The sequence below is a fragment of the Xenopus laevis genome, chromosome 9_10L (assembly GCF_017654675.1).
Source record: "Xenopus laevis strain J_2021 chromosome 9_10L, Xenopus_laevis_v10.1, whole genome shotgun sequence".
NCBI classification, from domain to species: domain Eukaryota; kingdom Metazoa; phylum Chordata; class Amphibia; order Anura; family Pipidae; genus Xenopus; species Xenopus laevis.
Genome location: NC_054387.1, coordinates 94,114,066 through 94,141,328, shown reverse-complemented (window position 1 = coordinate 94,141,328; position 27,263 = coordinate 94,114,066). Strand labels below are relative to the sequence as shown.

General features: G+C 39.2%; 2 protein-coding genes across 4 annotated transcripts in view; one reads left to right on the top strand and one right to left on the bottom strand.

Annotated features, from left to right (window-relative positions):
* The window catches only part of mfsd6.L (major facilitator superfamily domain containing 6 L homeolog), a 34,468-nt gene extending 23,708 nt beyond the window's left edge, over positions 1-10,760 (bottom strand). Inside the window, exon 1 of one of the 2 annotated variants that reach the window (XM_018236886.2) lies at positions 10,595-10,760. The gene's annotated coding sequence lies outside the window, so the exon portion shown is untranslated. The other variant, XM_041577185.1, reaches the window with a different exon arrangement.
* Positions 10,761-10,950: 190 nt separating this feature from the next.
* Positions 10,951-25,727, top strand: inpp1.L (inositol polyphosphate-1-phosphatase L homeolog). 2 transcript variants are annotated; one of them, NM_001089805.1, is given in 7 exon segments: positions 11,041-11,092; positions 13,828-14,034; positions 18,728-18,745; positions 18,748-18,788; positions 20,914-21,114; positions 22,446-22,620; positions 24,398-25,727. In NM_001089805.1, coding segments are annotated over 6 exon segments (1,014 nt in total). In that variant the 5' UTR covers positions 11,041-11,092; positions 13,828-14,017; the 3' UTR covers positions 24,960-25,727.
* The last annotated feature ends 1,536 nt before the right edge of the window (positions 25,728-27,263 follow it).

The following is a 27,263-nucleotide window of genomic DNA, read 5'->3' as shown; positions in this document are numbered from 1 at the left end:
CTATTGTGTACTCATGGGCTTCTGTATCAGACTTCCTGCCTTCAGCTTAAACCTCATTGCCCTGGGCAAGAGCATGCTCAGTTTGCTCCTCTTCCTCCCCCCCCTCCCTTCTCTACTGTAATCTGAGCCCAGAGCAGGGAGAGACTCAGGCAGGAAGTGATGTCACACCATGTTAATACTGCAGCTCCTATCCTAAACAAACAGTAAGTTTCTAGAGCTTTTTACTCAGATATGGTAAAACATTCTACAGAATAAATATAGCATTCCAGCTTGCACTATTGCAGCTAATAAATGGCAATAAAATGCCTCTGTAGCTTTCCTTCTCCTTTAAGCATAACATGTCTACAACTTTTATATTAAGAGAACACACGGGAAGATGAAAAACCACACAGGGTTACAGGTCAAACATGAAATTACGTTGCTAAGCAACAATAGACCCTTCCTGCAGTAAGTAATGTTTTGATGCACTGGAACAATCTCTGCCCCCTAACTTTAGCAACATTCAGACTAGCAAATTAGGGAGTGTCAGGAGGTGGAGCCAGGGCGGCACCTTGCTTCAGGTGGCAGTGAGTAGCCAGTAACCCAGGGTGACAAAAAGTTGCCTCTGGTAATTTTAAGAGCCAAATTTCTGTTTTTTAAAATTAAAATTCGTCTCTCCTACTGCAGAGAGTGCAATCACCCCTGAGTGTACCCCTTATTAGGAACCTGTCTTCTTGATACTGCTCTCACTTAAGCCCCCTACAAACATCATGTGTTTTAGGATTTATAAACGTTCCTTACACCTAATAGAAAGTTAAAGGGAAACTATGCAGCTAAACCAGGGGCAGACTGGCCCACCTGTAATCCCACTCCACAATCTCCTCTTGAAAAAAAGAGGGGGGGTGTTTTTTGTTGCACTGTGGAATGCCTAGCCATCCTTTTAAGAGGAATTTCAGCTAGGCAGAGAGAGACAAGCAGCATTGGGAACAGAAGAAAACTTTGCTGTATTCTGCTTGGGTAAGGAGATGCTGTTTAGCTATCAATTTCTGCCGGAATCTTCCTGGCGTGTCTGGGGTTAATGGAGTGCTTATTTTTTGTTGTTGCCTGTAATAGTAGCCCCATAATACAGTCTCATGTGTGTCAATTATTTTCTGGTATACAAACCTACACCCATATACATGCAACATAAAACATCCAAACAAAATATTAATATAATAAATATTAATAAACGGGTACTCAAAATTGATGTAGTCCTTCATAATTTTGCTACAGTCAAAGCATTACAAACATATCAATAAGGCATATAGGGTAACTGATGTCCTTTTTATGCTCTAAGCAGTTACTTAGTAATTTTGGAGCAGAAAAAATAGTTTATTGCTGATGGCGACTATACAGTGGCTCAAAAAAGCTCAAAATGCTGTGTGCCATTGGCATAAAAAGGGAACTTAAGCCCAGACAAAAACTGTAATATAAATACTTTACCTTATATTTCAAATTACTGTATCAGCCCAGATGAACATGCATGATTCTAATAGTTCCCTATCTTTCTCCAAAGCTGGTCATAGACGCAAAGATACTATCGTACGAAACAAAGGTTTGTACGATTTTCGGACCATGTGTGGAGTGTCCAGACATTTTTCATACCATGGCGATCAGTCATTCAGTCATTTGGACAGGTTAAAAGATTTATATCAGCTACCAATAAGATCTTTGCATGTAATGCCTATCTGATGAGATCAATGGGAGTTTGTTACTACTATTTGTCGGACATAACTTTAATTTTTGCTGCCTGTCAATTAATGGCCTGAGCATCGTGTGGTTTGTTCTCTTTACCACTTTATATTCATCTGAATGGGTAAGTTGCAGGTTGGCAAAACTGTAACGGTCGTTTGTTCATCCAATATAGCCTAATAATCTGCACATCTATTGTCAGCTTTACACTGATGCAAAACACGTCTTTTCTGTCCTGGCTGCTGTCAGTTAGCTCACTAAAGCAGAGATCAAAAGACCTACCAAATTAACTATAAAGCATGACCCATTATTCATTATTCTGCGGAGACCTGTCTTCAGCATACTTCTAAGCCGATCACTAATTAGCAAACCACCAGTTCATAACAAGAAAACCAAATCACAATTTTAAACATCTTTTTCCCCATCTTAAATGGTAAGTGCCCTCTTTAAAAAAGGGATTGTAAAAGAAAAAGCCAGACAATTAATTTTTCTCCTATGCTTTGTGGAAGCAAACTATGCAGCCATGAACAGTTTTAAAAATCATGAAAATGCAAACACCTGGGTTTGTAACACAAAACAAACAATGAGATGTTTGCCTTTAAAAGTTCACTGATCATATTGCCAAGAAGGAAGGCATTCTTTCACCCTTTGAGGCAAATTGCCAGAGGTTTTAGTTGGGGGTTTACTGCCTTCTTTTGTATGAATAAGCAGTTAGGCAGGTTTTATACAGACATAAAAGGTTAACTTAATGGAAATCAACTGTTTTCAACTTCAGTAAGTTACTAGTTAAAGGAGACATACTATGTTAAAGGAGACATACTATAGATGTTCACTGGGCCCTGTCTGTGTTTCAAATGAAGGGTGGGTGCGTCCTAATGGTCCCTGCCAGAAGCACAGTAGGACAACCAATCACAGTCCTGCAGTCAAACAAGCAAAGATAGGCTTAAGTTCCCTATCAGGTCAGCCTAGCTGCTGATTGGTTCCTATCCTACAGTGCAGTGTTCTGAGTGCCACTGGCTCCCCTGCACAGCCTGGGAAAGGAGGCAGCAGGAAGTGGAACAGATGACTAGTAGGGTTTTTGCAGAAACCTTTAATCATAAACAAAACATTTTAAAGCACATTTCTTCTATATCAAAAAGAGTTGAATGCACTGGCAACTGATCTTTTGCAAACTTTTGCGGATTTCATTACATTATTCTATTGCATTACCCTATCAATAGATTTAGGCACCCCATGCACTGCTGCTTTTTCCATTTAGCAGTGAAAAAAATCAGGCAGTACAAATTAGAGGGCAAGCTCATCCCTTTAAATTGATACTGACAGGAATTGTATCAGTGTATCAAAAATGAGGGCAACTACTATATTGTTTTTTTTTAATTTTTTTATTAGGAATGCTAAAAATACTAAATCCGTTAACGAAATATTTGGTCAAATACGGAGGACTTCTCCAGTACTACTATTGTCAGAGATATTACCCATTATTAATAAGTAGCTAAGAGATGGGAGTTGGAAGGCTTTGGGTGATTTCTCCATCAGCTTCAGGCCCTTGGCAGGGATGTGTTACACCTCTATAATGATGGTGCAGCTGTTTTGGGGAAAGGATGGCTAGAAGGTTGGAGGAGATTTTAAACTAGACATTGGTAAGAAGCAGTAAGAAATTCAATGAAATACAGGTTGAATGAGGATCTAGGCATAGCAGGAGACACTGTAGGTGAAAGCCGGGGTGGATATGTGGATAGAAATATCATAAGTAAGTGGACTAAAAGTCATATTTATATAACATAAATGCTGGGCCACTATTAAAGGGGGGGTTCACCTTCCAACATTTTTTTCAGGTCATTTGGTTTCAGATAGTTCACTGGAAATACTTTTTTCAATTACTTTCAATTTTGTATTTCTGACCGTTGTTCTGATATCGAAATGTAAAGTTTAGTTTTTCATCTTTCTATGTCTTTCTAACGCAGCTCTGGGAGGGGGGTCGCAGACTCTGTAAACGGTTCTAAACTGATACATTTAGTTGATACATTTCTTATCTTGGGCCCTGCTGAGCAGAATCCCTGAATTTCCTTAAAGGGATACTGTCATGGGAAAAAAATTTTTTTTCAAAATGAATCAGTTAATAGTGCTGCTCCAGCAGAATTCTGCACTGAAATCCATTTCTCAAAAGAGCAAACAGATTTTTTTATATTCAATTTTGAAATCTGACATGGGGCTAGACATTTTGTCAATTTCCCAGCAGCCCCTGGTCATGTGACTTGTGCTCTGATAAACTTCAATCACTCTTTACTGCTGTACTGCAAGTTGGAGTGATATCACCCCCTCCCTTTTCCCCCCCAGCAGCCAAACAAAAGCACAATGGGAAGGTAACCAGATAACAGCTCCCTAACACAAGATAACAGCTGCCTGGTAGATCTAAGAACAACACTCAATAGTAAAAACCCATGTCCCACTGGGACACATTCAGTTACATTGAGAAGGAAAAACAGCAGCCTGCCAGAAAGCATTTCTCTCCTGAAGTGCAGGCACAAGTCACATGACATGGGGCAGCTGGGAAATTGACAAAATGTCTAGCCCCATGTCAGATTTCAAAATTGAATATAAAAAAATCTGTTTGCTCTTTTGAGAAATGGATTTCAGTGCAGAATTCTGCTGGAGCAGCACTATTAACTGATTCATTTTGAAAAAAATTTTTTTTCCCATGACAGTATCCCTTTAAGGCAGCTGTTCTATTTCATATTTCTATTGCTAAGATGCCAAAGATACTGCACCTGGATTTCTGAGCTGCCAGACTAAAACACCAGACACAGGAACAAGAAACTTTTGAATGATTTTGGAAAAATGGTAAAAAATAAGACGGAAAGCAATCTGAAAACAATCAAAACTCAAAAAAGTGTTTGGAAGATGAACAACCCTTTATAGTAATGCAGGAAGTGTGGCTGGGAAAGGGAGACGGTTAGTTAATTGCACTGGATGATGAATATGATGTAATTGCCATTTCTGAAACATGGCTAAATGAGTCACAGAAGTGAGCTGTAAATATACACTATTTATAGAGACAGCAGAAACAGTAAAGGTGGAGGGGTATATCTATATGATTTGAAACCCAGTTTAAAGAAAGACATTGTGGTATAAAATGAGATGGATTAAGCCTTGTTTATGAAAATGTTAACATATTGTAATGCACTAAGTTACTTGTAGGAGTATGCTACAGACCCCTCATGTATGTGAAGAGGCTCAACTATATAAGATAAGGCTGTAAGCAGAGTGGGGCCAGGCGTTGACTGATCACACATGTACAAACTGGCGCTCACACGAATGCGTAGAAGCTCAAAGATGCGGAGAAAGCACAGAGAATCGGTGAGACAGAGGACCAGAATGGGGGTAAGCGACAGAGAAGATATGTGCCTGCCCCCCCCCCAGTTTTCTGCCCTAAGTGCATACCTACTCTGCCTATCCCTAGTTCCGGCCCTGGCTGTTAGTTTGTTAAAGCAATTTATTCTTCAAATACTAAAAAGATAAAAAGGGGGTCTGTTTTACTTTGAAATACAGGGATGGGATCTGTTATCTGGAAACCCATTATCCATAAAACTACGAATAACAAGAAGGACATCTCCCCTAGACTCCATTTAAATCAAATAATGCATTTTTTTAAAATTAATTTGTTTTTCTCTGTAATAGTAAAAAGTACCTTGTTCTTGATCCCAACTATATAAGTAATCCTAATGGGTATTGTTTAAATTATTTTTTAGCAGACTTAAGTTATGGAGACAAAGATTCCTTATCAGAAAACCCCCAGGTCCTGAGCATTCTGGATAACAGCTTTCATAACTGTATAATATTTACTGTGTTTATGACAAGGGTTAATCATTGCATCATTAATGTTACACTAAGGGGGTCACATGCAAGACCTTACTGTCCCATCTGATGAACAACCTAAATACGTGATTTGTGCAAGTAAATGACATTACTCTTGGAAATTTGGGAAATTGCGAGAGTAGGCAATTTCCTCCGATAAGCCAAATCGCCATGTGTAATGTAATTTACTTGCAAGTTTATTGAAGGCATTTTCGGGGACAATCGTTGCCCACAGTAGAGAATTTTTAACGCAGGCAACAATGTGCCTATGTCATTGACCTTAAGGTTAGTCCACACATGGAGATTCGGGAAGATTTATTATAAGGAGATAATCGCCTCTTCTTCTGGGCGACAATGTCCTTGAACTGTCTTCGCATGTCTTCCCATCCGCTATAATGAAAAGTTGCCTGCGCTAAAGCACAAGCGGCGCTTCATTTTCCGAAATCGCCCAAAGTTGCCTCACAAGGTAATTTGTTCAGAGCTCCTTATCTCTCTGTACAAACAATCACCTCTCAACACTAGAGGCAGCAGCTATCGATCACCTAAATTATTAGAGGACTTCTACCGGTAAGTGGACTGGTAAATTGTACTCTGTATAACCAGGAAGGGAAAGTTCTAAAATAACACTCATATCATTTTCTTGTTTAGTGCACAAAATAACAGAACCCCTACATATTTCTTACTAAGCAAAAGGTATGTTCAGAACAAACCCTATTCATTGAGCTCATGTAGAAAAAGGGGTATACTGTCTTTTTAAGGACCACTATATAACTTGATTTAGATGTAAAGAAGTCAATAGGAAGAAACTACAAGTTAGAGGGTCAGAAACTTCTTTGAGAGCACATAAAAACTATAACAAGAGTAGATTATTTTGGTATGGATGTATTAAATGAAACTCAAGAATTCTTTGAAAATGAACATGTGGCCTTAGAACTGGAATCATTTTTATTATAATAGGGCACAGGAGTTGCCTCAATGTGTTCTGAGTGATACATAAAACACATTTCCACATGTCCTTAACCTCTGCTCTCATGAAAAGCCTGCATAAAAACCAGGCCCTGTCAGATAACAAATAAATGAATTAGAGAACAGCTTTTCCTTGCAGAGGTCTGGCCAAAAAGTTAAATGATGCTTAAAGGGAACCCACTGATTTTTCTGAAATCAGCAACTTAAACTTTCAGCATTAGTAAATACCATATGAAGGGTACATTATTCTGTATAGTACCCCTGGCGGAGGGCTGTGGAAAAAAATATTCTAACATCAGTTGCCCATTCGGAATGGAGAGCTGGAAATCGAACTTTGCTTAGATGGGGTTGTAAAAATGTTACGGATGGTTTGAGGGGCTGATAGGGAAGATTAAAGCTATACGGGAAAAGATGCTTGGGGGAGGTGAGGGCTGCTGGGTAATGAGTGCATCTGTATTGTGCACTGGTGAAAGAAGTGAATTCAATTTATGAACAAATTAACTTTATTGATATGGACAGGATTGCTGGAGGAGTGCCCAGTGAAATGGACAGAACTGTGGGGAAGCACACTGTGATATAGACAGAACTGCTGGGAAGCACTGTTATATAAAGAACTACTGGGGGTGTACAAGGTGAGGAGGAGACTTGTAATTCCAATAAGGATTAATTATATCTTAGTTTGGATCAAGTTCTTACTGTTTTATTATTACAGAGAAAAATGAATGGATTATTTGGATAAAATGGAGTCTATGGGAGACGGCCTTTACTGTAATTCAGAGCATTCAGGATAACGGGTTTCCGGATAATGGATTCCATACCTGTAGTACAATTATATAATAATGCGAAGGGCTGCACCATGGGTTAAGCTGTTCAGGGGCCTAGGACTAAAATAATATAGCTGGGGACGAGGCACAATGTCATAAAAATAACTAACATCACAACTTTGTTAGCGGTTTTAAAGGGAATGGAATGGCAGACATTCTCAATGCTTTTTCTAATTTAGTGCGCAATTAAACATGCATATTTTCAGCATGTTCACCCTCACTTCTTCTAAGCTGCAGTTCTTGGTGTGCTCCAACAACCGCCGAACAAATTGCTCAGAAGCATTTGCTGCTGCTCGGAACACCGTCCAATAGGAAGGCGTACATGTCATTGTTGATATTTCCTTAACTGCTGTACTATTTGCTAGCAGGTTGATGATATTTCCCTACTGTTTCCATTCTGACTGCAATGGGAAAGGTAACAATATTGTTACCGCTTGGTGAAAATTGCTGACATTTCATAAACCAGCTTTTCATTGCCAAGGATACTGGTCATTTGACTGTTTCTCTTTTAAACATATCTAAAGCGGTGCATTTAATCCTGTATAATGAGGTTAGACACAGAAGGGCAATTTGGGTGAGAATTCTCTACACAATTCTGTGACAAATATTCCCAAGACCGATTACCTTATTTAGCTTTGTGGGGAACATGTTTAAGAATGATATGGAGAATGTTATTTTCAGAATGTTATCAATGTGTCTCTGTATGTTCAGTTGCTGCTTTACTGATATAAAAAATATGCAGGTGGTTAGCGGATATATTTTATATACAGTGTATGTGCTGGTAACGTGAATTGACTTTATTAGTACAGCGACTTCAGGATCATTAAAGCAGGCATGTTCAAAATCACCTACGTGATTCCTTGTTTAAATGAGTAAAATGATGTTAATGGTTCAAAGAATGTCAGGCTGAATGGTCGGCCCCCACACATTTTCATTTCACCAAATCTGGCCCTCGTTGAAAAAAGTTTGGACACCCCTGCATCAAAGGTTCACCTTTACATTAACTTTTAGTATCTTATAGAATGGTCTTTTTTCTTATTTTATAGTTTTTAAATAATTGAATTCTTCTTTCCAGCTTTGAAATAGGGGTCACTGACCCCATCTAAAAACAACTGCTCTGTAAGTCTACAAATGTATTGTTATTGCTACTTTTTATTATTCATCTTTTTATTCAGGCCATCTCCTATTCATATTCTAGTCTCTCATTCAAATCAGTGCATGGTTGCTAAGGTAATTTGGACCCTAGCAACCAGATTGCTAATATTGAAAACTGGAAGCTGCTGAATAAAAAGCTTAATAACTCAAAAACTAAAATGCTATAGAATGATTAATTCTAAGCAACTCTTCAGTTTTTCTTATTTTATAGTTTTTAAATAATTGCCTTCTTCTTTTGACTCTTTCCAGCTTTGAAATATGGGTCACTGACCCCATCTAAAAACAACTGCTCAGTTCCTATGGTAATTTGGACCCTAACAACCAGATTGCTAATATTGAAAACTGGAAAGCTGCTGAATAAAAAGCTTAATCACAAAACCCCTAATTAATAAAGGAAATGAAAACCAATTGCAAATTGTCTCAGAATATCACTCTCTACATCATACTAAAAGTTAAGTTAAAGGTAAACAACCCCTTTAAATGGCAAAGACACATGGTCAGATTTGGCAAGATTAGTTCCCCGTTGACAAGTATCCTCTTCTTCTGGGCGACTAATCTCCCAGAACTGCCTTCCTGCCGGCTAGAATGGAAATCTCCGGTGGGATGGCACTCAGAGGGCTTGGTCGTCCAGAAGAAGAGGAGATTTGTCGCCTGGTAACTAATCTCCCTGAATCGGACTGACACACTTGATAAAGGGCCCTGCCCAAAACATGTAGTGTGCCTGCACTGCTAATAAAAACACATTGCAGTTTAAAAATACTGTCTGGAGTTGTTTGAATCTGCAGCCATAAGGAATCGAAAACCGGTGCCGGAACCAAGAACTTGTTTAGTATTGAGTAATATTTTCAGACCATTTCCAATTGGTCTTAATTTTGTATTATTTGTGTTTTCTTAATTATTTTACTTTTTTTTTGTCCAGCAACTCTCCAGTTTGGCATTTCAGTAGTTATCTGGTTGCTAGGGTTCAAATTACCTTAGCAACCAGGGAGTGGTTTGAAACCGAGGCTGGTGTATTACTAGGAGAGGGCTTGAATGGAAAACCATAAAATTCTAGCCTCACAGAGCAACAGTTTTTTTTTTTTTGGCTGTTGGAGTCAGTGGGGGATAATTTATCAACACTGGGCAAATTTGCAGTCAGATTGCTGCATTCATTGTTCTACTTGCAGCTGGATTTATAAAGCTGATTGGTTGCTATAGGTAACTGCTCATGGGGCAAATTTGCCCAGTGTTGATAAATGAGCCCCAGTGACTCCCATTTGAAAGCTGGAGAGAGAACAGGAAGGAGAAGGCACATACGTCAAAAACTATATTGAAAAAAATGAAGACCAATTGAATAGCTGCTAAGAATTGTCCATTCTATAACATACGAAAAAGCAAACTAAAGGGGAACCACTCCTGTCCTCTTTCAGTAACATTTCCAGCATATCATTCCCAACTGCCTTTTGACACCTTACTACAATACATTGAGGGAGAATTTTCAGTAGCCTGTGACACTTACAGTGTAGCCATGTCAGCACTACTTTCCCTCAGTAGCAACACATTATTCACACAAAATACAGTACAGTCCTGTCACACTGCGCTACTCTTCCCCTCAGAACTGGCTGCCCCTATTCTCCGGTTATACTGTACCTTGTTGTTGGCAGCAGCTTTGTATAAATGGCAGCAGCAGCAGGCATGAATCGGGTCTGAGTGACCAGCTGCGCTTATTGGCTGAATCAGGCCAATTTACGTTTGCGGAAGTGTCAGCAGTGGTGATGCATCAACAGGTAGTCCTGCACTATTAACAGCATCCATTACTTCTGCCGCTTCACTACAACAGCTTCCCATATTAGAGTTGAACAATTAAATATGGAGTAAACATTATAATTACTACTAATAACATTGGGGCATATGTAGGAGAAGTGCGCGCCTTCCAGCTGTTGTTGAATGAATGATATGATATCGTCTCCCCCTGCTGCTGAGAGTTGTCGCTTGACTTTGTGCACTCATCTAGTCGTCTGCAAACGATTGCAGCTGCCTGCTGCTACAGGACACGCATGCCAACAGATGGGCAGCTATACACAGCGATCGCTCAGGATACTCACATGTAGAACAAGTGGAAATGTTAAAGTCGCTATTCCAGGCTAACGTGGTGCCACCGCTGCTTCATTTCATCAGTCGTCAGTTCTATTACACACCGCCTCCCCACACTCTCAGCTGCAAACAGTAACAAAGTTGCACATCATACTAAGCAAAGGTGTACTACCGGTTGGACCAGTCACCCCTCCCTCTATTCAGAGGCTTGGGCTCGGCAGCAGGTAGAACCGCCCCCTCATTTCTGACGTCAGCGTGTCCCTTGTACTTGCCCCTCCCATTCTCTCTGTGGGAGAGTCGCGTCATAGCCGCTCTCCTACTGGCGTCTCACAGTCATCGGCTCCGTGTGCAAATCAGCCGCTACTGTCACAACACAGCGAGACTGGGCCCGAGGGTGGGGCTTTCTGTCTTGTTTGGCGTTTCATTGGCAGGAAATCTGTCACTTTGCGCAGGAAGTCATCTGTTGAGGAGCAGACACTACGCGGCAGAGCTTCTTACCATTCAGTCAGGTACGGAAATGCAACTAGTCTTTATTATAGGACATTTAGCAGCTGTCCGATACATAGCTTTTTATTTTATTTACGTTTTTTCACAAGCCAACATGAAACAAATGTTGACGCTGACTAATACTTTTTTCATTGGTAAGACTTTTGCCGGCTGGTAATCGCTTATATACTGGCTACTTATCGACGGGGGAGGTTTATATGTGGCGCTTTCTCCCATGAGAATGAAATCGTCAGGACTGTATAATGGCTGCCATAGGAAAGTGACGTTTTCCATTGCGGTGTGAAGTTTGTGCAGGGAACCGAACCACTTGGATCTCTAGCATGAGATTCTCGCTTGTTTAAAGGGGAACTCCGCCTTCCAAACCAAAATTAGATAAAGAGGCCCACATAACACAGAAACCCCTAATATACCCATCACACTTACCTGTTTCTTCAAAAAGTATGAATAAATGCCATTTTCTAGGCTAAAATCCCGCTGGTTAACAGTTCTTCTCCTTCTGCATCATTTTAAATCCTGTCAGGGAAGGACAGCATGCAGGAACTACATAACCCACAATGCTTTGCACTGTGATGTTCCTTTCCTTATTGAAATCACATACGGAACGCATTTTAGGACATCCTGCAGCGAAATACATCTCCTTCGTGCAATGTCCTACTTCTTCGGAGTGGCGCATTGGTTGCTTTTACCATCAGTCATCGTTCAAATCTGCAGTCACACCTCCGTCCTCTACCCTCCCTTCTCAGCCGTCAGTCATACGAACTCCGCCTTCAGCCTTCAGCCTTCCGCCCTCCATCCTCTGCCCTCAGTCCTCTGCCTTCCACCCTCAGTCCTCTTACTGACGCCCTCTTCCCTCCACCCTCGCTGCTCAGCTCTCCCCCCTCAGATCTCTCTTTTCAGCTGACAGTCATATCCATAACTTTCTAAAGTGGTGAGCAAGGGCGGAAGGAAGAGGACTGAGAGCAGAAGGCGGAGGATGGCGGTCTGAGGGCGGAAGGCTGAGGGCAGAGTTCGTATGACTGACAGCTGAGAAGGGAAGGTAAAGGACAGAGGTGTGATTGCAGATTTGAACGATGACTAACGGTAAAAGCAACCGATGTGCCATTCCAAAGGCATACAACATCGCATGAAGGAGATGTATTTCACTGCAGGATGTCCTAAAATGCGTTCCGTAATCACATGTGCAGGGCATTGTGGGGTTTGGAGGATGCAGGCTGAGGACAGATGGCTGTTGATACAAAGTAACAGTAGTCAGCCAGCTCAGCAAAGTAGTCAGAGAGATTAGCAGGAGAGCAGGGGGCTAGGCTTAAAGAACTGTACCAAACCATTAAAAATCATGAAAAGTCTGCATATTTTTTAATTTATGTATATTGCAAAGTTGCTTGAAATTGTTTACTTTTCATAAAGTTCCCCTTTAAGCTTTAGGCCAAGGCCAACGCCTTCTATTCCTGCAGCATTGGATCAGATGTTAAATGAAATGCTTAAATGACACCAAAAAATGAAAGCGTTTTAAAGTAACTAAAATATAATATACTGTTAGCATGCACTGGTAAAAGCTTTGTGTTTGCTTCAGAAAGACTACTATAGTTTATATAAACAAGCTGCTGTGTAGCCATGGTGGCATTTATTCAGGCTGGGAAAAAAAAGGCACAGGTTGCATAACACATAAAGCCCTGTCCAATACAATGATGTTTTAGCCGTTCTGCTTTGTAACCTGTGCCTTTTCTCCTTTTATCAGCTTTAATGGCTGACATCTGACATCTCAGTGCGGGCAGCCATGTTTAGTGTCGCTCATGCACATAATGAGAACTTCTTCCGCCAAGTGCCTAATGCGCACCCATGTGACGTTACATACATGTGCTTAATGAGCAAAAGGTGTGCCATTATTATTAGTGCCACAACATGGGCTCGCAAACCAGGAGTCGGAGGGCAAAACTATTGTTTCCTCCAACCAGAGTGTGGGCTCTATTAGCTGCACTCTCCTGTTCTTCTGCTATAAGAAAGCTGCCTGTTTTTAAATTTATGAGCTAATTAGAACTAATACAGAGTTTACAAAATTAGGTTATATGTCCGCTGTAAGTGCTTTTCAATGGGAAAAAAGACAAAATAACTTTGTCATAAAATTTATTTAAAATAGGTTTTGGTGATGAGAAAGCCACTTCTGCATAGATAATATTAAGCAGCATCTTTGCCAACTATTGCTCCTACTACTTTCCAGGTTTAATCTTCCTCCTGACCCTGTCTGCTTTATTTAACTCATTACCTAAGATCCCAGCCTTTCAACAGATAGTAGGTGCAAATTAAAAAACAACAACAATTTTGTTTAGGAAGATTTTATTTTAATAAAGTACCATAGGTCTCAGTTCATGTTACATTATATTTATGTGATTAACTCATTTGTGACAGGTGCATGTTAAACTATTAATGAATATATAGCGAATAATGTACATGCTGTTGTAAAATATAAGAATATTGTGAGTCACCAAGGAGTTCCATGACCATATAAAAGCACAAGACTGAAAGCTGAGTGGTTTTATACAGGTCATGGAACACTGAGATTACTTCTAATATAACAAAGCAAAAATTACATGACTAAGCACCAATTATAATGGATGACATCACAAAGCACTGTTTTATTATTAAAGATATAATTACAGGATATTAATGGCTCTTGCGTATTACAGAATTTTATTGGGGCTATGTCATTGTTTGATTATATATGCTTATGATTTTCAAGCAGAAAATGTTGGAGATCCTGCAAGAGTTGCTGCGTGCTTCAGAGAAAGCTGCCTGCATTGCACGTGCATGTAGGCAGGAGGAATCCCTTTTTCAGCTTTTAATAGAAGAAAAGAAAGAAGGAGAGAAAAATAAAAAGTTTCTCACGGATTTCAAAACATTAGCTGATGTCTTAGTCCAGGAAGTTATAAGACATGACATTGGAAAAAAGGTAAGGAGCTTGAATAAATAGGGGAAAAAATACTTTATATTATTTGTCGTCCATGTGATGAAGCTAAGTTAGTGCTGATTGTTTTATCACATTTCTTATCTATAGATATTCTTGAACTCTTAAACAGCTGCAGGAACAGAGCCCTTTGTACTACATAGGTCATAAACCAATGGGACCACATTGACTCTGTAAAGGCATATGAAACTTAATATGCAACACTCCACCTGCATTTTGTGCTTCATGGTGGTCTTATCAGTACTGTCCCTATAGCATAGTATGGGGTCTGTATTCTCATGTGCTGAAACACAAAAGCCACTGCATGGGAGCTCTTGTGAAAAAGCCCAGATATATGAGGACAAGCACTTTGGTGCTCCTTCTTGGGCCTGAGAGTGAGAAGACACTACTCTGGAGTTGCCAGAGAATACAGAGAGACACTCTCTGGGGGAATTCACAAATATGTAGTAAACAGAAATTATTGGAGAATATACACCATTTTGTGACTACTGTGGTTTTGTTGTTCTAGAATACTACATGAATGTGGACAAACCTGAAATACAATATGCTTTTGGAGTCATATTCATATTGTAATGTGAAATTCTGGCAACTGCCAAAAATTCCTTTAACACAGCTTTCACAAAAAAAAAAATAGTCATTCAGATTATTGTCAAACCAGATTTGTTTTCACTTCACTTTAGTGAATTGCCCACCCTGTCTGGAGCAAGCTAGTGAGCTGAGGGCTGCAACAACTTGTAACAGTAGCATAAATAGGCTTTTGTTTACTTTGTTTTTGAAATACAGTTAGTTTAGTTTTTGCCTAAAGGGTTATGATTAATTTTCAATGTTGTATGGTGTGCACATGTATATAGCAAGCAATTAAAACTACATATCCATGGGCAATGGGAATTTCTGTTGACATTTAGTGCAGTTAGCTCCATAAATATTTGGACAGTGACACCGTTATATAATTTTGGCTCTGTGGGTTTGGAATGAAACCGTTAAAATGGGAATAAGGTACAGACGTTAAACTTTAATTCAAGAAGTTAAAAAAAAAAAAAGAATTGTCGTTTAGGAAGTAGAGACACCGCCCATATTCAGGAGCTCAAGTAACTGAACAAACTAACACTTATAAATATAATGTAAATTGTCAGTACTTTGTTGAAAATCCTTTGCCAATAACGACTGCCTGTAAACCATGGACATAACCAAATGTTTTATCCTCTCAGAGGCAAACGGGAGAGACTTCAGAACGAATCGAGTAAACCAATTGCTGTGATCTGGCTTAATCTCAGGAAAATGCCTCCCTTTGCATTTTTCGACAATTAAGCCAGATTGACACTAAGTGTTACTTGCAGAGATTTTAATGTTATCCTATGGCACGTAATTTTTTTGCCCATGTTAGCGAAGATTTAACCGTGGGTGACAACGCTTCCATGTGCTATCACCATTATGGAAAGATTTACAGCATTGTTTAGCGTATGTTTTAGAAAAAAACAAGTATTGTGTTCTGGTTCTGTACACATTTAAAATGAACAAATATAATGTTATAAATATATCTGCCCACTCTCACGGTTTTTGAACAGTTATGTTTACACTCCCTCCCTTATAAAGGGGCTATTTCTCGGATTTGCAAAGTATTAGTCCACCAAATACCCCTGAATGAACTGAATTACTTTAGACAGTGGGGACAAGATCTACATGTATGTTTAGACGAAAACATCTGGCTTGATATTTTCCATTATATGATTAAATGTTCCCCAAGTATTTTTATACAGAAAATGTCACAGAAGGTCATGACTAGATTGTACCTAGTACCTCAGAGGTTATCAAAATGGTACCCATTTACTCACTCAACATGCTTCAGGGTTTGTGGTCAGGCAGATTATTTTATGCATATATGGAGGCATTCTCCCAAAAGCAGCTAGATTTTGGTCTAGAATTGATATAATGATTATGAGTGTTACTGGGCTAATACTAAAGTAATCCCCTTCAGAAGCCTTACTTCATGGCAGTGGGAATAAATATTTAAGAACACCAATTAGACACATATTCTCAGCAGCAAAGCAAACCATAGCGAAGGCCTGGAAAACATATTCACTTGACCTAGAACAGGTCAAAACCAGGCTAGATAACTATCTGGTGGTGGGGAGACTCACTAATATAGCCAAGGGTAAATTAGATACCTTTAAAAAGATATGGAATCCTTGGATCCAATATGGAGGGTTGACCTGGGAATAACATATTAGTTATCAGGCCTGATAATCACTAGTCTGCCCTCACCCACGAAGGTTTATCAACAGATATAATCCGTATCAAACTCACACAGTCCCATGGATACAAATACAGTTTATTTGTAATTGTATTGTTTAGGTTTGTCATGATTATAGTACTTCCAAGGTGTGGCTATCAGGGAACACTAACTCAGTCTCTCACCCACCTTGCGCACAGGTTAGAACACACCAGCAGCCAAACAGCAACCAACACCCACAAAACTCATGCAAAACTTGCTGCCACCACTTTCATACTTCTCCCACTGGTGATGAAAGATGCCAAGCACTTTAGTAGGTAAGGGTTAAGATAATTGGAACACTCTTCCTACCAGCAAACAAAGGGTTAACTAGCATACACACAAACTAGCATTTGCATTCAGCATGCAGAGGGCTAAGATTTACATGGTACACACTTTTGGGCTAGGGTCGTTTAGAGTATCAAAGACAAACTTATTACATTTTATGTTTAATATTATAAAAGGTGTAACAGTGCAAATTAAAGGGGAGGTTCACCTTTTGGACTATAGAGCTAATTTCACAGCCCATGTCATAAATTTGTTTGTAGGTAATTTATCTTTATTAGCTAAAATGTTTGCTTTCAGAGATACATACCACAGAAGCTATGGATCATCTCTGCAAAAACTCTCTCAATTCTCTCTCTGTTTTGGGATCGCCGACACACTGTGTAAGAGATGCAGGCTGCCGAATAAGAAAGTTATGGGCTGAATCTGCACTACGCATGCTCTCTCTCTCCTGCTTCCATTGGCTGGAAAGATTCAGCCAATCAGATCAAAGATATGCAAATGAAGCAGGAGAGAAAGCATGCTCAGTGCAGATTCAGTCGTGGACTTCCTTATTCGGCAGCCTGCATCTCTAACACAGAGTGTGTCCCCCAATCACTTAACAGAGGAGAGCACTGAGAGAGTTTTTGCAGAGATGATCCACAGCTTCTATGGTATGTATCTCTGAAAGGAAATAGTAATAAAGATAAATTACAAAAATGTGTTTTTATGACATGGGCTGTTTAATTAGCTTTATTGTCCAAAAGGTGAACCTCCCCTTTAACAAAAAGATGTTAAAAAAAGAAATACATTAAAATATACAGTCACAATCAGTTGTAAAATAAAAAGGGATAAATATAGAAACCTATACTTTTACCAAGATATAGAAGTCCTGGAGGCAAGGGGAAACAAACGGGATTAACTTCCAATCGAAATGGGTCTTCCAAAGTAAACTCAAGCACTGAGTCAGAAGAGCTGACTATTAAGAGTTTTCCAGGCATCAGGTAACTGGTCACTCCCCCACCCTCAAAAATGCAGAAGGGCGTCACCATTAGCAGGACACAATGTTTTTTATGACCTCCTGAGTGTATGGACGGATCAACAATATAATGACCATAACTCCTTATAGGAACATAGGAGAGAAATTATATTATATTCAGTGGCACTAGATTATTTTACTGATTTCATAGAGACCAATCATCACTGCTGTCAGATATTCCCATCTAATAAACCGAGTGCCCAAAGCTCATCATGTTGACAGGGAATTTTAAATTAAACCCAAACACAGCTTCTGATACCTCTAGTATAACAGGTATGGGCTCTAGGAGGATAAATTTATTTGAGGTTATGTTATAGAGCAGGGGTCTCCAACCTGCGGCCCAGCTTAAAGAAGAGAGAAAAGGAAGAGAAGGGAAAAAAGAAAGAAATTAAAAAATAAATGTATGGAAATACAGAGAAAACGAGAAATAACACTTTGTGCTTTCTAAGTCCAGACACATTAACCACCTCAGCCTGTCGTCTTGTTAGGAACAGGCTTATAATGGCAGGTTGTAACAATGTGGTGACCTATGGAGTAGGGAGTAGGGGGGACTCTAGCCATTGCGCAGTTAGTAATAATATAATAATAAGTCTATTTAACATCCAGGTGTCCCAAATAGCTCCATCTGGGTATCCAACTGGTATTGTAGTTCTTTTCTGTGTATTTTCTTTACTTTTACAAATCAAAAGTGTTTGTGTATTTCATGTGTGGCCCCAGACAATTTTTTTTTTCCAATGTGGCCCAGAGAAGCCAAAAGTTTGGACACCCCTGTTATAGAGTGTGCCCCTATGAGGGGCCTTAATGTGAATTCTAAGTACCCCCCTCCTTGGGCTTTCACTCCCCACCTGGAATGGAGTTATCAGCCAGTCGTAGAGCAGGGCACAGGTTGTGACCCCCCTTTACACATGGGCAGTTCCAGACCTTCTTGAAAATAAATATCTGTTTCTGGTACTTGCATAATGATTTTCTGGAATACCTTGGCTGGATTATTTACTAATACAGGCCTGTATCATATCAATGTTAGTTTCCTTCCCTTTCTTGTTCTTGGTGTTCTACAACATTCCTAGCCTTTTTTTTAAAAAAATTCACTTGTTACAATTAATCAGTTTCCAGGTCTGGAAAAAAACATTGCTGGAGAAGAATCAAATACTTTTACGAATGAACTGGGTAAGTTATTGATTGACACATACTTTCTTGCAAAGCCAGTTTTTAGAAGAGCAAGTCACTGGGGATTGTGTGCATGCAGGTAGAGTTGGGCAGTCTTATTGGTTCACCACAGGGCACAGGTTGCAAGTTTTCAGGGATAACTGTTATAGACATTTTATATAGAAGTGCACCTCTAATAATGAACATAATAAAGCAGGTTACATTTTGAGGTTCCCAAAACTTCAGCATGCTCCTATAAAAACCTCAATAAATAGTCAGCATTAATTTAAGCAAAAAAATCTGGCATTCAGTTGTCTATGAATATATTTAGGTCAAAGAGAAGGGACAGTTGTGCTGCACTACAGGAAAAGGAACGTTAAGTATGGATCCGTTTTTTTCTCTTACGTCTCCAAGGCAGCACAAGATATGTAAAGCAGTAGATTTGGAGGAGTGGGGGGGGGGGCAAGATGAAACGTAATGAAAGCTAAACTGAAACTGCCCTAAACATTTAATTTTCCATTAGAAAGAAGTCAATAGATGTCTATGGATTTAAAGATCAGTCAAAGACCAGAAAGCAAGATGTTGAAAGAAGTCCTAAGAACACCAGAATTTGATTATATAGGTAGCTCTTACCACTAATGCTGTCAGAAAGCATGACTTTCATTAGAAAGAAGCTGCACAAATTAGATCTAGAAACCTTTGCTGTACAGAAAGAACATCAGGGCAAGACTAAATGTCTATGAAAACCTAGGCAAAACATGGACTTCTGGAACAATGTGTTCTGGCCACAACGACAGAATACTTGTTTAGCAAAAACCGAAGATAGCATTTCACCCAGAAAACCAAATTAGGGTTCGAATTTACTTTGGTATTCGCCAAAATCCTTCATGAAAGATTCGGGATTTAGAGCATTTGGTGCATCCTTAGTTTGGCACCGCTTTACTTCATCTGGGCTTGGGGAGCTCACCATTATATAATCCAATATGAATTATTTATTGTACCAGAGAGTGCTTAAGGATAGTGTAAATCCATCTGTCAGAAAATTGACCTTGCAAAATAACAATTACCTTAAACAGTCCAGTAAATCCACCAAGGATTAACTGAATTTTTTTTATGTTACCACACCTTTAACTTTATACATTGAATGAAGATCAAATATTGTTATGTCTACTGGACGTTCTCACTATTTAACTTGGCAGTATCTCTACGAAATAAGCCATAGTCATATCATTAGTATAATGAGATAATTGGAGAAAAAAAACAACTTATCTGGCACCACAACAGCATTTATGATACCCATAGAATTTATGAGAAGCAGAGGTGAAGGAATCAACTAGGAAGGGGACACATTGCAAGATTCCTGATCAGAAACTTCCCGATTGGAGTTTTCATTTGGGTTTGCAGGGATTGAACTGACTGAGCCTTTACTGCTGTCTGTTGGGAGAGAGTGGTAAGGATTTGTGCATTTTTAGCAGACTCCTTTAAAAAGGTCAGCGAAAATCTGTTATGCTTCAAGAATATATCTGGCTACTAGAACTGTAAGACAATTACCCTAGTAATGTGTGTATAACTCTGCCTCCGATAGTTGCAGAAGGTACAAGAGAAAAATCAGTAAAGCAGTGGTGCAAGTGCAAATCAACACTAACCACTAGTGGGCGGTAACAGGCTGGCAAAAGGGGAGACCACCATTAGGCTTTTTGGCAGACTTTAAAGTGACTTCACAGATGAGTGATGCAGAGATAGCACAGGAATCATTGGCCGAGAGAAGCTAAATATGGTCAGGAAGGTTGGGTCTATCAGGAGTATAAGTGTGCTGAGGGGAAACAACAATATAAGGAACATAATTGAACAGATTTGCAGTATCGGGCAACTACAAAGAAGGAAACCAAAGACAAATCCTTTCTAAATGAATGAGAGCTTGACAGTCCTGTTTTATATATGTTTTTTTAATTGTTTTTACGATGTACTGTATGCAGTATAAATGAAAAGGGATTACAAATAGGTAGAAATTATTCAAAAATGCAACCTGTACTTTCTTAGATCGTAATTCAACTTAAGTTGTGAAGTGGTGTCTATTTACTTTACTTTATTTATTCCTTCCATAATTTGCTTGGCTTGATCATAATACCTTATTCTTTCTACCTAGGAGAAAAAATTGTAGTTCAGATTTGCCAGACAGAGGAAGAAACTGCCAAGCTCCTACAGACTGTTCTTGATAATAATGAGGCTGCAGCTAAGGCACTGGCAAGAGCTGCCCATCAAGATGTGGAGCTGTCAGTACCTACAGTAGATAATGTCATTCTGAACATTCCTCATAGTAAGATTGGCATGTGGGTGGACCCTATAGGTAAGTTGACACATTTGACAGTAAATTTTGAATTGTATTGCATGTTTTTTAAGGAATTTTAAGGCTCATTACACACACAACTGCAAATTTTTATGGGTCCCAGAATTCACTAACTGGGGGGGGGGTGCCTAACAACAGACCTTTTTTTTAGGGCTGTTATCCTTTCGTTCATTGGTGATCATTTATTATGGAGATAAATATCTGGAGAGATTTCTGAAGATGTTGCCCATATCAACCAATCAGATCGTTGCTTTTGTTTTCTTACTTAGAGGTGGCTGTTTTAATCTAGTTGCTGATTGGTTGCCATGGGCCACATCTCAGAAATCTCTCCAGATATTTATCTCCAATGTTAGTAAACATGCCTTGTCCTGGGAATGCCAAGTTGCACAACAAATATCACAACTGCCAAATATTCCTTCAGGATGTATCGCAGAACGCACAGGATATGTTCCAATGTAAAGAATAAACATGGAAGTTTATATTGTCAGCCTTTAGTCTTTGCAGCTAAATAGGAATTTCCTGCCCATTCCTGTCTGAATTTTCAGTATTTATAGACCCCCACATCCACTCATCCAGTCTGGTGATGTCAGAGATTGGGAGCGATTCAGTTCAGTTTGTCACCAGTTGGGAAGGAACATGCAGCCCGTAACCCACCAGTGAGCCGCTCTGAGTGATGCTTTGTCGGGCAGTATTTGCCTGGCCCACACATAAACCTGTGTATCACTATAAGTCACTGCATTGCAAATGGCTTTCTAGTACACTGAAGTTTATGGACAGACTGTCGTGCAATTGATTCCATGAAAAAAGAGACTAAAGTGAACTAGATAACTTTGTCACAAAACTGAAGCCCGCATCAAGCGCTCACCAACATAACCGCGGAGTCGCTAATGTTAATAACAATGCAGCTTTATTAAAATACACAATGTAATAATAATTTGGCAGTGAGTGTGCAAACTCGTACGCGTTTCGTGCCTCTATACTCCGCACTTCCACTGAGGGTCTGAAGAAGTGCTGAGTATAAAGGCACAAAACTCAGGTTTTTTGTCATTGGTTGTTTTCTGAAATAATGGCACCAATCATGTGAGACATACCCTCTTTATTCCAAAATGTAAATATTTTAAATGAAAGTAATGAATTCACTGCTAAATTTAAATGCTAGGGACTGAAACTAGCTTTTTGCATATATTTTTAGTTGCAGGAATATGAAAGGCACTTTAGATGTGCCTGAATTGGAATTAGTCATATTAGTATTTTATTGTGATACGGTAATCTTTGAAACCTGCTGTAAATATTGCCTGTAACCTTGTTTGATATTTTATTTTTTTTCCCAGATTCAACTTACCAATACATAAAAGGGTCAGCAGATATAAAAGCATGTAATGGAATTTACTCTAAGGGACTTCAGTGTGTGACAATATTGATTGGAGTGTTTCTGACTGATACAGGACTGCCAATTATGGGTGTAATTAATCAGCCTTTTGCCACAAGGGACAAAGATACCCTCAGGTAATCAAACATTTTTGTTAACACCTAGGGGCAGATTTATTAAGGATCAAGTTGTGTTTTCCATGAAAATTTTATGTTTTCAAGGTTATTTTTTTGGACAAAAATCAATTTTTCGGGTTAAAAAAAAATTTTGCGAGTTTTTTTTTTTTTTTTTTTAAACTAAAATTTTTCGAGATTTATTATATCCGACACTGGAAATAGCTCGAATCCGAAAATACACAATCTAAAACCTGTTGAGGTCATGTAGGGAGTCAATGCAGAGGTCCCTTGAACCATTTGAAGATGTTAAGTCTTCATGATCAAGTTTTTTTGTTTTTTTTTTTTGAGGGTTTTGCCTGAATTCGATTACATTTTTTTTTTCCGCAGGAAACCTGATCAATTTGAGTTCTTGGTTGTTAACCCCGAATCGCTGATTCAAGTTTTTTTCCATTAGAATTTTTTTATGTCGTCCATAATAAGAGAGACAGAGGTATGGGAACTGCTATCCATTATAAGAGAGAGAGGGATATGGGACCTGTTATCCATAATAAGAGAGAGAGAGAGGGGTATGGGACCTGCTATCCATTATAAGAGCGAGAGGGATATGAGACCTGTTATCCATTATGAGAGCGAGGCATGGGACCTGTTATCCATAATAAGAGAGAGGCATTGGACCTGTTATCCATAATAAGATAGAGAGAAGTATGAGACCTGTTATCCATAATGAGAGGTAAGGGACCTTTTATCCATAATGAGAGAGAGAGAGGTGTGGGATCTCTTATCCATAATAAGAGCGATAGAGGTTTGGGATCTCTTTTCCATAATAAGAGAGAGAGAGAGAGGTATGGAATCTGTTATCCATGATAAGAGCGATAGAGAAGGGGTATGGAACCTGTTATCCATAATAGCAGAGAGAGGGTATGGAACCTGTTAGCCATAACGGAGAGGTATGGGACCTTTTATCCATAATAAGAGAGAGAGGTATGGGACCTGTTATCCATAATAAGAGAGACCGGTATGGTATCTGTTATCCATAGTAAGAGAAAGAGGAATGGGGTCTGTTATTCATAATAACAGAGAGAGGTATGGGGACGTTTATCCATAATGAGAGAGCGGTATGGGACCTGTTATCCATAATAAGAAAGAGAGACAGGTATGGCATCTGTTATACATAATAAGAGAGATAGAGAGAGGGGTATGGGACCTGTCATCCATAATGCTTAGGACCTGGGGATTCCTGGAGGAGTTCAGAAACCGTATAACAATGAAGACTGACTGTGTGATCCTATCTTTTTCAGCGTTGCTTAGGCTAAGGCCACACTAGGCGATAGCGCCGCGATTTGACTCGCGGCGACTTTTCGCCGCGACTTTTAAGCCGCAATCGCTGGGGAAACTTTTGCGCTGGCGTCTATGGGGAATCGCGTAAAATCGCCAGCGTAAAAACACACGCGGCGATCTTTTTTCTATTGTCGCTCGAAATCGCCTAGCGAGGCAATTTCGAGCGACAGTAGAGAAAAGATCGCCGCGTGTGTTTTTACGCTGGCGATTTTACGCGATTCCCCATAGACGCCAGCGCAAAAGTTTCCCCAGCGATTGCTTAAAAGTCGAGGCGAAAAGTCGCCGCGAGTCAAATCGCGGCGCTATCGCCTAGTGTGGCCTTAGCCTAAAGCCATTTGAGTATTTCAGTATTGCAGTTAAAAAAACTGAATGTATATTTTATGTTTGTTCTTCTGCCTACGTTAAGAATATGACATGGGTCCTCTAACAGCTGTATGACCAATTGTTTTTCTGTTGTCAGATGGAAAAGCCATTTATATTGGGGATTGTCTTACATGGATATCAACATCTGCTCACTAGATGTTTCAGCCAGTGGAGGGATAAAAGACAAGACAAACTGTTCTTCAGAAAATGGTGGTGCCGCAAAGAATTCTTACTCGGCTGTCACAAGTTCTGCTGAAACTAAAGATATACTGAGCTCTCTGTCCACAGTATGTGGCGACAACCTACATTTTGCAGCTGGAGCTGGTTACAAATGTCTTTGTGTAATCCTGGGTTTAGTGGATTTCTATGTGTTTTCTGAAGACACCACTTTCAAGTGGGACTGTTGTGCTCCTCATGCCATCCTGAAATCCCTTGGTGGGGGTATTTTGGACCTTTCCAAGTATATGGAATCTATAAGGAAGAGGAAAATATTTTCAGAGAGGCCTCATCTTGTGTACAATGTGCCTGTAGATGGAGCTGTGGGAGCAGATATGTGGGCTAACGTAGGTGGACTTGTGGCCTACAGATCTGATAAACATCTAGAACATTTTATGGATTTATTTTTTAAAAAACTGCCTCTGCAAAGTGAGCTACATTGAAAGAATAAATTATATTTCTCATTTTTACAGTATTAACTGTATATTCCATACCTGCTCTGTATTTAAGACTTTTGATTGCATTATACAAATAAGGGACTAAAAGCTAAAAAGTAGGTAGATATTTCCCTGGTGTTTTGGGTGTTTTAATTGGGCCTCTGTTTAGGGCTGCCTTTGCGAAATAATGTAAAAATGAGAATATGATGTATTATTTCACTGTTACATAATTGTATATTCCATACTTACTATGTATTACATAATCATTGTTACATTATACAAAAAAAAAGGAACATTGCAGAAAAGTCATCAGAAAGCGCCCAAGTGTTGAACCTGATACATCGGCTGCATTGAATAGATCCTGTTTAGATCGAGGGTGTTGTATAGGACTCATGGAAACTCCTATAGAAAGAGAACATGGACCTGTTTGAAATTAATGCAGTTTTGTTATGTGGTCTATGAAGGTTATTCATTAACATCAAAATGAAAAATTGCCTCACTGAACATGGGCACCTTACTAAGAATTTTGTTTAGTCTTCTACTTAATATCTTTTTTCCCCAAAAAAATCTAATCGGACATTAGAAATAATGTCTTAAGACTCAAAATAATATATAAGGATATATTTACTTAAGTACCTTTTTCTATCTAATGTTTGTATCTCTCTTTTTTTTTTATTGTTTTTATTTATAATTACTGTATAAATCAAATTAAATACAGCAACATAATATTCTGTGTATATGCAAAAGTTAAAATAAAGTGATACCATCGCTGAAGCTGTAGTTTAGACATACCTCGATATCTGTATGATTGCTGCTTGAATATCCACCAAGAATGAAAATAATCCCAGTGATTCATACAATTTCAGAAACAAGCAGGTGTGTAGGTAGGGGAGAAGGTATGTTTCTGTACTAGGGATGCAACAAATACAGGATTTGGTTTGGGATTCAGCCAGGATTCACAGAATCCTTAAAACCACTTGATTTTTCGTCAGAGGAATAAGAAGGTTGAACATTTTAAAGGGATACTGTCATGGGGAAAAAATGTTTTTTTCAAAACGTATCAGTTAATAGTGCTGCTTCAGCAGAATTCTGTACTGAAATCCATTTCTCAAAAGAGCACACATTTTTTTTTTTATATTTAATTTTGAAATCTGACACAGGGCTAGACATATTGTCAGTTTCCTAGCTGTCCCCAGTCATGTGACTTGTGCTCTGATAAACTTCAGTCACTCTTTACCACTGTATTGCAAGTTAGAGTATCACCCCCCCCCCAGCAGCCTAGCAATAGAACAATGGGAAGGTAACCTGATAACAGCTCCCTGGTAGATCTAAGAACAGCACTCCAGGTCCCACTGCGACACATTCAGTTACATTGATTAGTGGTTTATTTTTTATTTCTAAATTACACTGTTTTCATTGCAAATAATTCACTCTACTGTTTAAAATGTTATCCTTGAACCAGCAAATGTATTTTTTTAGATGTAATATTGGTGTGTAGGCAGCTATCTCAGTGCATTGTGCCTGATTCTGAGCTTTGAGAAGGAGCCAGCACTTCACAAAGGAACTGCTTTGAGACAGCTATTGTTTCTCCCTACCCATTGCATTTAACAACCTAGGTTGTGGTGCTATTCTCATGTCTACCACTAGGTGGGAGCAATGCAAACAAATCCTTCAGCAGAGGTGTCGGATTAGTGAAAATCATATCATACTTACCGAGATTTTCCTTTCTTGGACTGGAGCACGGCAGTGGGCAACACTGGGTTAATCTCCCACCGTGCAATGGGACAGGAAATATCAACATAAAAAATTCAGCCATCTTTGAACTCCTTGAGTTTCCCCCAAATGAGGGTGGGAAGCTGTGCCCACTGCTGTGTTCCAGTCCAGGAAAGGAAAATCTCTGTAAGTATGACATAATTTTTACTATTCCTGCTCCTTCCACACGGCAGTGGGCAACAATGGGATGTATGAAAGAAACACAAAAAAAAGAGGGAGAAGTTAGGATTTAATTAGGATTTAATGCAGAATTCAGAAACTGTAGTTCCTTTATTTACCTTTAATCCACTCATGATTATTCATGAAGGGAGGATTGTGTGGCTATTTAACACTGTTGTTAATGGGCTGTTGTACACCTGATGAAGGGCCAGGCAAATGAAACGTTGTTGATCCTCTATATGACAGTATACAGAAGGGATACTTTTTAAATTAAAGGAGACATATAGGATAAGTGAACACTCCCCTTCCCTTTAGCATATAATAAATAAAATATGGTACTGGTTTCACTTTGGCCTAAAAAATATTATCTTTAAAAAT

What these genes read in the sequence shown, in the direction of transcription:
- inpp1.L (XM_018234188.2), top strand. Translation starts at nt 13,831, where the DNA reads ATGTTGGAGATCCTGCAAGAGTTGCTGCGTGCTTCAGAGAAAGCTGCC. An exon ending in GACATGACATTGGAAAAAAG is followed by an intron (nt 14,035 to 18,727) that starts GTAAGGAGCTTG and finishes ACAATTAATCAG; the next exon opens with TTTCCAGGTCTGGAAAAAAA. An exon ending in AGGGACAAAGATACCCTCAG is followed by an intron (nt 22,621 to 24,397) that starts GTAATCAAACAT and finishes TTCTGTTGTCAG; the next exon opens with ATGGAAAAGCCATTTATATT.